General features: G+C 43.0%; 1 protein-coding gene across 1 annotated transcript; it reads left to right on the top strand.

The window, feature by feature from the left end:
* Positions 1–1,852: 1,852 nt before the first annotated feature.
* LOC127231812 (cytochrome c oxidase subunit 5A, mitochondrial) lies at positions 1,853–9,872 on the top strand. Its single transcript, XM_051197578.1, has 5 exons — positions 1,853–2,041; positions 6,675–6,791; positions 7,863–7,984; positions 8,921–9,043; positions 9,723–9,872. Exons 1-4 carry the CDS (start codon positions 1,954–1,956, stop codon positions 9,032–9,034), a joined length of 441 nt encoding a protein of 146 aa, XP_051053535.1. The 5' UTR covers positions 1,853–1,953; the 3' UTR covers positions 9,035–9,043; positions 9,723–9,872.
* Positions 9,873–10,696: the final 824 nt, after the last annotated feature.

The raw sequence follows: 10,696 nt of genomic DNA on the forward strand, positions 1-10,696 counted from the left end.
AATTGAATTTGTAGAAACTGAATTACTGAATTAGTTTTTCTTTTCAGAGTTAGTCAAAAGTTTACTCAAAGTGGGCCTGAACTGATCCAATGAAGATTATATGTGTATATAGGTTTTTGAGGCAAAGTCATTTTTTGTTTGTTTGTTTTTTGAGACAGGGTTTCTCTGTATTGCTTTGGAACTGTCCTGGAACTAGCTCTGTAGACAAGGCTGGCCTTGAACTCACAGAGATCCTCCTGCCTCTATGCCTCTACCTCCCAAGCGCTGTGATTGAAGGTATGTGCCACCAACACCTGGCTGAGGCACAGCCTTGCTATATATATTAAAACCCCTACCCAGCCGAGAAGTCTCTACGTAGATCAGGTTGGTTTAGAACTTGTAGTGACCTCCTTCTGTTTCCCCAGTCCTGGGATTACAGGCTCATGGACCATTTACCAGCTTACAAGGGGTTTGTTTTGTTTGTTTGTTTGGACAAGGTCTCACCACGTACACTAGGCAGGCTTCCAACTCACAGATCTGCCTCCTGAGTACTAAGATTAAAGGTGTGCACCACCATTGCCCAGTTTAGAGGGATCTTTAAAAAAGGGTGAATTTATCAGAGACTCTGCTGGTGGCTTGAAGAAATAAACTAAGATATTGTGAGTCTGTGGAGTTGGGTCATGTGATGAGGATAAGAGGATGGCCTCTTGCTGCTAAGAGTATTCTTGGCTGGTAGCAAGAAACAAACCCTGAACTGTGCCAACAGGCTGAATGATCTTGGAAGAGGACTTCAAGTTTCAGATGAGACACAGACACAGCTGACACATTGATTTCAGCCTTGAAAGACCCTAAACAGGCAATCTAGACATCCAGTGCCTACACTTTTGAGCCAGAAAAATGGAAGGTAATAATGGGATTATTTTAAAACGGCTAGTTTGTGTGATCCCAGCCCTCCTGTAAGGAGTGAGGCAGGTGAGTCCTCAGAGCTGGGGATGTGATGAAGAGTCCAATTGAGAGCATACAACCTAGTGTGTGTGTACATGTGTGTACGAGAATGTGCACGTAGGAGCGGATACCAAAGGCTGATGGCAGGTCTCTTCCTCTATCACTTCCCACCTTATTTCCCAAGAGGAACCTCACTAAACTTGGAGCTTGGTGTTTGGACCAGATTCCAGATTGTCTGGATGGTCAGTGAATCTCCAGGACCCCACCTGTGCCCACCCCAGCACTGGTACCACAGACTGCTTTTTATATGGATGCTGAGCTTTGTGGTTTCTGAACTCGGGTCTTCATGTTTACACAGAAAATACCTTATCCACTGAACCATCTCCCTAGACTGTGAACAACCTAATTTTTGAGTCTGTTTCCTTATCTGTAAAATAAAATAATTGGGTTTTTTTTTTTAAGACAATATCATGTGATTCCCCGGCCCTTCTAGCTCAACCTCCAAAGTGCTGAGATGATTGGACTGAATAGCCACGCCCAACACAAAAAAATTTTTTTTTGAAACACAGGCTGCAAAGGAAGGTCTGGAACGCTAGTCCTTAGCCCGTAGAATGCTGGGATCCTAGCATGCACCACCACTTGGGGCAAAAGCGGCTATTCTTATTATAGTTTGATGTTATCGCCACAATTCCAATTTTTGATATCTTCTTCGTTGTCGGATTCCAAAATCCGCAATATCCATTGTTCACCCTGCTTTTCCTCCCACGCCAGGATGTTCACTACCGGACTCAGGTCATCGGACCAACATCCGCAAGGCGCCAGCGTGGTTTGTCCTCTACGCGCCGCCGTAGCCGCCCTCAACTTAAAGGTACCCCACCCGCTTCCGTAGGCGCGAGCTCCGCAGTGGCCGGCCTCCTGCTCCGCCCAGCGTGCGTCGGTGCGTGAGTCCGGCCCCCACGAGCTGCTGAGCCGCCCGCGAGCTCACACCGGCTTCTCTTCAGCCTCAGGCAGTGCGCTGCGGTCGCCGTCATGCTCGCCGCTGCCCTTCGTCGCTGTACCGCAGCCGCGGCAGCCCGAGGCTTTCTGCACCCCGTCTCGGCCCCCAGCTCCGCCGCCGGTAAGGCCCGCGCCCGCCACAGCCCGCGCCCGCGTGTCCTTGCTGTGACCTGGTCTCCCGCCGCCACTCGAGGGTAGGCTCTCTGGCGGCCTACCCTTTGCCCTGGAAGCCGGCAGCTGAGCCCGGTGACCGCAGTCCGTCCGCTGCCGCCTGGAGTTGTGTGCTTGAGCTAAGGGAGCGTCCCCCCAGGCCTCCCTCCTGCCACTTCCTGGTGCCGGATCCACGACCCATCAGGTGTGGACCTGCGGGGTCGCTGAGGACAGGGCTCAGTGCTCCCTTTCAGTGTCTGGGCCGTGACCGTTCCCGGCGCTGACCCCGCAGCCACCTGACCGGGAGTGGCCCCACCGGCCTACGACGTCTTGGCGAAGGTGACATTGAGCCTCCGGGCGCGCCGCCCGCCTCTGCGTTTCCTAGAACACTATTCAATTTCCCAGTGGGACACAATACACTTTTGGTCTTAATCGGGCAATTCTCTGCTGGAGTTTTTTGTGGCACCTTCATAACTCGGTAGGGTCACGTTTAAGGACTGTTGAGCCGCTCTGTCATTCCACATTTAAAATAGGTAAACGTGTGTGGTGGTTTCTTACGGTTTGCAGGAGGACCCTGAATGTTGATAGCTATTAACCATAAGAATGTTAACGTTTCCAAAGTTGGGTACCAAACACCCAGGAGTACCGGGTGTATAAACATGGGAAAGCTTCATGGATTCCCACTTGGCCCATTTAAAATTAGGAGCCTGAACGCTGGCTGTGAAATGTTAAGTTTTGTTGCTTGGTTTGCCCTCTTTGTGATCTGGATATTTTGTGTTCATCACTGCCCAGTGCTGGGGAGGAATCCAAGGCCTCCTGCATGCTAGATAGTTGCTCTGCCACTTAGTGCATTTCAGCCGCCTCCAATAGCACTGTAAGTTTTATTTTTATTTTTGTTTGGTTTTGGTATGTCTCACTTTGTAGCCCTAGCTGTCAAGGACCTCTATGTAAAGCAGGCCTGCCTCAAACGCAAATATTTTATATTTGAGACTGGGCCTCACTAGGTCTAGACGGGCCTAGAACTCATAAAGGCTAGCCAGGCATTTAGTGCATTTCTCCTGCCTCCCAGGTGCTGGGAGTACCGGTCAGACCCACCACACCCAGCTCAAGCAAAGCATTGTGTACTTTTAACTACAGTAGTTGTACTTGGATTCTGGTCTGTGATGGTAGTAAATACTACATTATAAAATTTAGTTCCAGTGTGTTAATATAAAAATAATTAAACCAGGTATGGTGTCCCACCACTCATAGGAAGGCAGCTGCAGGTGGATCTCTTGTGTTTTCCAGTCCAGTGGTGGCAACAAGTGAAGACCCTTTCTCAAAAATGTAGCTCAGACACTCCAACATTATGTTTTCTTGATTATTTGAACCTAAAGAATATTTTTGCTTCATTATTTAATTTGTCTTTTATAATGTATTAGCAACATAATCAGGTATAAGGGTGTAGGATTTTAAAAAGCTCAGCGAGTTCAGGGCTCACTCTTTCTTGCCGAGGACCCAAGTTCTATTCCCAGCACCCACATTCAGAGGATCTGACACCCTCTCTGACTTCCTCAGGCACCCCATGAGTTGCACACAACATAATATGCAGACAAAATATGCATAAAAAATAAAATGGAGATAATCTTTTTTACAGAAGCAGCTGAAGCCTGCTTTTGAGAAGATTTTGTGTTAGTGTTGGGGCTGTTTTCTCTTTCTTAGTTAAGTTTGGACTAACCTGATGTTAAAATGCTGTTTAGTTGTTTTTGTTGTTTGTTTTGTTTTTTGGGTTTTTTGCTTTTGTTTTTTTTTTCCACATAGAAAAAATTCACAGAAATTTTGTTTTGTTTTCAGCTTTTGTGTTGGGGTCTGCCTGAAATTTACTGTGTGGGTCAGGCTTCTCTGGAACTTGTGGTAGCCCTTCTGCCACTGTCCCCGGATCCTGAGATTATAGACAATAGGAGATTGTTTTAAAGGAAAATTTCTGCTTTTTCTTCTCTCTTTTGGGGGAGGGCATTGAACTTCAGGAGTTTGTTGTGCGACAGGGGAATTTCCAGTTTTTTAAAAGGTTTGGAAAATATTAAAAGGTTTATTGTTGGTTGGACAGTGATAGCACGCACCTTTTTATGTTTTGTTTTTTGAGACAGGGTTTCTCTGCGTAGCTTTGGAGCCTGTCCTGGAACTAGCTCTATAGACCAGAGATCTGCTTGCCTCTGCCTCCCAAGCGATGGGATTAATGTGTGCTACCAATGCCCACCTGGCAAGTTCAAGATCAGTCTGGTCTTCAGAGTGAATTCCAGGACAGCCAATGCTGTTATACAAAGAAACCTAGCCTCAAAAAACAAACAAACAAACAAACATACATACATACATACATAATCGTTTAAGGAAACCGTAGACTAAAGTTGTCCTCTAGGTTTATCTCTGAGGCTTCGTATTGTATAATTCAGAAACCAAAGGCTTCCTTTTAGATGGTTGTATCATATACCTAAATACTGCCACAAGGGGGCAGTGTTGGTTACAGATGGTGTCCTGTCCTTTTTAGCTGTGTGACCTTGTACATAACAATTGATCTTAAGCTTTAGTTGACTTTCTGCAGTTGACATAATGTTTGGGGTAGCAAACGCCTTTAATCTCAGCCCTTGGGAGGCAGAGGCAGGATGAGGATCTCTGAAGTTCAAGGCCAGCCTGGTCTACAGAGCCATTTCCAGGGTAGCCAGGACTACACCTGCTGTCAACTTGGTTGAAGGTGTTGTTCTTTTGATGCAACTAATGCCTATAAAACACAAACACGAGACTCAGCGCCCACATGGAGTTTATTGAGAGAAGGGAGAGAAAGAGTGGGTAGCTGGTGGCCAACCGAAAGCGGGGGGGGGGGGGGGGGCACTTGCTTTAAAAGAGGCCTGCGCATGCATAACTGAGTCCCCTGGCAGCCAGGTAAGGCTGACTTAGCGATGACACGGCCATGAGCGTCCTGCCCATCGTCTGGGCGGGGGTCAGCTGGCTGCTAGTTCCTAACAGAAGGTAAACCTAACAGCACCAGGTGCCAGTCAGTGGTGCATGCCTTTAATCCCAGCACTTGGGAGGCAGAAGCAGGCAGATCTCTGTGAATTCAAGACCAGCCTGGTCTACAGAGCTCTAAAGCTACAAAGAAGCCCTGTCTTGAACTCCCCCCCCCCCCAAAAAAAAAGAAGGGCAAGGCCCTGGGATCCAACCATTGGGGATTAAGGCAATCAAACAAACAAAAAAACTTACCTCTAGGAGGAGGATGTACATATACTTTGGTTTTTTTGGTTTTTTGTTTTTTTTTTTTTTTTTTTAATGTATATGTACATTGGTGTCTTGCCTGCATGTGTGAGGATGTCAGATCTTGGAGTTACAAACAGTTGTTAGCTGCTATGTAGGTGTTGGGAATTGAACCTGAGTCCTCTGGTGGAAGAACTGTCAGTGCTCTTAAACCTTTGAGCCATCTCTCCAACACTGTAGCTGTTTTAACTTGATGAGAAATCACTAAGTACTCTTAGTGGCTATACCTGCTTGCACTTTAAGGATAACTGTAGTTTTTGGAAAAGGTAGCTTAGAACTTGTAGGTAACCATGAGATAGAGGATTACTGCAGTCTATGCTTAATGGTGAATAAAATGTTTGTCTTCTGAGATACTGAATATGTGTGTAGTTTTGATTAAATATTTAGGTCTATAGGTCTGTTCCCTTGTCAAAGAAGTTCAAACATACCTACTTCCAGACCATTCATAGTTGTGTTCCAGTTTGTATGGGACCGGGGTTGTACAGAAAATTTGTCTCTGGAAACTGGGACTTGGGTTGTGACCGTCTGGGATTAATGGCAGGTGTTTTGCTTAAGGTTTAAATCCTTTCATTGATCTGAAAGTTCTCTCCTAAAATGGCTGTACATTTTGTACATTTTTCTCCTTTTCTGCCAGTTATATTAAGGCTGTAATGCACTATAAGAGCTGGAGAGATTGATTACTCATTGGTTAAGAACACTTACTGGTCTTGAGAGTACTACCTGAATTCAGTTCCCAGCATTCCTATCAGAAGCCTCACTTGCCATTGAGTGTGTGGCTACAGATCTGTTTGTGCCCTCAATGTGCATATGGAGATCAGAGGACATCTTCAATTGGTTCTTACCTTTCTGTCTTTATGTGTATTCTTGGGATCACTTGGGTCTTTTACGTTTGTGTGGCAGTTGCTTTGATAAACAGAGCAATCTCACCGACCTGAGACAGGGTCTTTATTATGTAGTTCAGGCTGAGCTGGATCCTCCTGCCTAAATTTCCAGAGTGTTAGGATTATAAGAATTTGCCATCATATTTGCATACAATACTATTTTACTTTTGTTAGTATTTAAAATTGTTTTTCTTCCCTTTTGAGACTGCAGCCCAGGCTATGCCTAGAATTCACTGTAGTGCAAGTTAGCCTTGAAATCAGCCTAGACAACATAGCAAGATTTGTCTCAAAAATGAACAAAAAGACAACTTAATGCATTAGACAGTATTTGTCAAGTATATGTTCTCTATTCTTCCTTCTGCCATTAAGGACAGGATATAGCATTTATATTTCAAAATAGTCATACTATTGAAGTCATTTTTTTTTTTTCCTTTGTAGCTGTCCAGTCCATTCGCTGCTATTCTCATGGATCACATGAGACAGATGAGGAGTTTGATGCTCGCTGGGTGACATACTTCAACAAGCCAGACATTGATGCCTGGGAATTGCGTAAAGGTAATTGGAATATCTGTCTGTTTGGGTGTGTAAATATGAATTATTTTCACTGCTTTATCGAAAGCAACTAGTTTGAAGCAAACTGTGAACTGGTCATTGCTTGTACTTGTTAGGAAAGCCTACAACCTCTGTAATGTTTCCTACAAAGTGTGACCAGACAGCAGGGTTGGAGTATAATAGTCAATGATACAGCCCTTGCCTACCATGCATAGGTTCTGGCTTTGTCCCCCAGCACTGGGAAGAAAGAGGGAAATGGGGAGGGAACATGTGAACTATTGACATCTGAGTCAGTTCTCTAGTTGGGAGTTGCAGTTTTTGTTTGTTTGTTTTTAAGCAGAAACAAATATCATTATGTTCACTAGTCATTAATTTTATGTCAACTAACTATATAACTCATCTATATAACTCATCATAGACCAAGAGTCTGTGGCTATTACTTGGTTTTGCTTTTTGTTCATATATTTTATAATAACAAGAGCAAGAAACTCAAGTACTTTTAACTTCTGCTGGAATGTAATGGAATCTTGCTGCAGCTGGGGAAGTTGTTACTGAATAACCTGAAAATCTTACTGGTTACTGCATTCTCATCAAGTCTTCAATTCTCATGATTTGTTGTTTTGTGCAGACACAAAGTAATCATGCCCAGTCATTTTTTGATTGAATGTTTTTGAATCTCTACACTAATGTTTCTGTAGACTGTCTTAATGTCCTGATTTGGGCTTCATTATCTCTCCTTAGTTTTTAGATGATTTTAAAATCATCTATATTGTAGATGTATTACATAGAGTTAACACAGTTAGCTAATGTATTAACAGTTAAGCATATAAGTTGAAGAAAGCTCTATAATTCTCCTGATTCTTTGTGGATGATTCATGGTGTTCTTGCTAGTTTGTTACAGGTAGATTCTCATTTTACAGGTAAGAGAACAGTGGCCCAAACAGATGAGGTCATATGCTCATGATTCAGTAAGAATATAGAGAGCTAAGCCATGGAAAGTAGATAACTAAATTTTAATGTTAATTAGGAAGGATATTTCAGGTTAATGTGACCCTTCTTTTTTTAACTTGACAGGGATGAACACACTTGTTGGCTATGATCTGGTTCCTGAGCCCAAAATCATTGATGCTGCTTTGCGTGCATGTAGACGGTTAAATGATTTTGCTAGTGCTGTTCGAATCTTGGAGGTTGTTAAGGTCGGTACAATAATGAATGATTTTAAGGTTGTTTCAGAAGTAGGTGGGCCATATCACTTATCAACATTGGTTTGAGCTCTGTCCACAATATCTTAAGAGTATAATTCTCCATGAAAGACCATCTTCTATAACAAACTTTTAAGGAGCCAGGAGTGGTGATACAATTCTTTAATCCCAGCACTCAGGAGGCAGAGACAAGTAGATCTCTGTGAGTTCAAGGCTATCCTGGTCTACAGAGCTAGTTCTGGGACAGGCTCCAAAGCTACAGAGAAACCCTGTCTCGAAAAACCAGGGAGGGAGGAAAGGAAGGAAGATAAGGAACCAGATATGATGGTGCAGGCCTTTAATTCTAGCACTCTGTGAGTTTCCAGGACAGCCTGGTATACACAGAGCTAGCTAGTTCCAGGATAGCCAGGACTACACGAAGAAAACCTTTCTCAAAAAAAAAAAAAAAAAAAAAAAAAAAACAAAACAAATCAAAACAAAAAAAGAATTTTTAAAAAATGTTTTTAAGTTTTGTGAGAGGGGAAAATGACAGTACTATATCTATAATGAATAAGATAATTAAGGGTTCTGTAAGTTATCAGTCTGTAAGTTATCAGTCATTCAGCACTGGTTGTTAATTCGGTTAGACTTTTAAATTGCAAGCAAATTTTAAAACTTCCCTTGTGTTAATTTAATTTTTCTGATGCCTGATGAGCACGTTTCATTACTTTTCTTCTGTCATCACCACCTTGAACTTCTGATCCTTCTGCCTCTGAAGTGCTACGATTACAGGAGTAAACACCTGGTTTTGTGGTTCTGAGGACGGAACTGAAAGGCTTCAGCAGAATGCTTAGTGGGCATTCTACTGAGTATAACCCCAGCCATGCAAGCGTGATTAAAAGCTTCTCTAGTTTTGTTTGTTAATAGAGACTACTATTCTTTTGCCAACAGGACAAAGCAGGACCTCATAAGGAAATCTACCCCTATGTCATCCAGGAACTTAGACCAACTTTAAATGAACTGGGAATTTCCACTCCAGAGGAACTGGGCCTCGACAAAGTGTAAACCCCCTCTGTAAGTACTGTGTCTCTGACCAAGGAAGGAGCAGAGTCAGTTCAGAAAGTGGTGGGTTAATGGCAGCACCGACCTGCTACATTTGTTTGTTTGTTTGTATCTGGGGGTGGAGCCACAGCAACTGTGTGGAATTAAGAGGACAGTTTGCAGAAGTCAGTTTTTTTCCCATGTGGGTTCTGGGGATTCATCTCAAGTTGTCAAGTTCAGCAGCAAGTGCCTTTACCTACTGAGCCATCTCCATCAGCCTCGAAATTCCTATCACTTGTTTACATTGTTCTGAGTGCTAGGATTACCTGGGGTTTCTCTGTGGCTTTGGAGCCAGTCCTGGAACTAGCTCTGTAGACCATGCTGGCCTCAAATTCACAGAGATCCTACTGCCTCTGCCTCTAGAGTGCTGGGGTTAAAGGAGGTTGCCACCAACACCCAGCTTGGATTACCTGATTTAAAGTACTTTTCTAATAAAAAAAAAAAAAAAAAAAAAAAAAAAAAAGGCTAAGTACCAGTGCTGAAATTATGAAGAGGTCTCAAAGCTAGTCTCTAAGTTGACTGGCTGTATTAAAAGCAGCAAGTGTTACAGACTGTTAGTGATGAACTCCTGGGACTGTAGTACCAAACGTGATTTTAAATAAGATAACTTCCTGTCAGCACTTTGCTGATTCTTTGCTTTTTTTCTCTGCAGATGGGCTTCCCAAGGACTCACTGCTATTGCTACTTGATTCAAACAGTCGCCTGGAAATGTTTTATTTGAACAAATTTTCCTTTGAGTATCAAACCATGTAATAGTAACTTGGACTTTAATAAAGGGAAATGAGTTTGAACTGAAATCAAATACTGTGCCTTTTTAAATTTACTTTTGCATTGAGAAGCATGGCAGAGCTGGGCATAGTGTTTCATACCTTTAATCCCAGCATTCAGGAGGCAGAGGGGAGTGAATTAGTTTGAGGACAGCCAGGGCTCCATAGAAAAAACTCCATCTCAAAAACAAAGTCATCAAGGTAGTCTGGAGGATGTGCTGTGTAACAGCCAGCCATTCTCAGTACCTGTGCCTTCCTTTCCTGCCAGCTCTAGCAGGTCTGTTAGCTGTGACTAAAGATTAGAGAAATAGGTTTACTCCTTGAAAGAGCTAAGAAAACAGCCCTGTTTTACTTCAGAAGCCCTGTACTATTGGAAGGTGTCTCTGTGCTTTCTGCTTACAGGTCTGGGTGACAATGGTACAGCCAGTCAGATTACTGTAACAGGAAAACAGTAGTAAGTTGAAATTTAGATGCTTTATGTTCTAAAGCTAGTAATTAGTAAAGTTAGTTTTAATAAGTTTCATTTTTGTTTTTTAAGATACATTAAACCCATGTATATATTCAATCACTAACCCACTTTGGAAGGCTTTAATATCATCTTTGATAAAACTTGATCCCTACCTGGAAACCTCTCATCCCCTCAAGAAGTAGAACTGTAAAAACCAAAGCAATGAGTACATTTATTTGGTGGACAGCTAGTTGCCCTTTTCTCAAAACTGATTGCTGTTGAGAACCATCTCTTTCCACAGCTCCAGTCTCCTAGCCAGATCCCTATCATAGCTTTCTTAGTTTCCTCCAGAAACTGTTTATGTGATGCCACCCACTGCTTTCTGTTTCCTTCAGATATTATTTATATGAC

This window comes from Phodopus roborovskii, unplaced genomic scaffold, assembly GCF_943737965.1.
Source record: "Phodopus roborovskii unplaced genomic scaffold, PHOROB, whole genome shotgun sequence".
NCBI classification, from domain to species: Eukaryota; Metazoa; Chordata; class Mammalia; order Rodentia; family Cricetidae; genus Phodopus; species Phodopus roborovskii.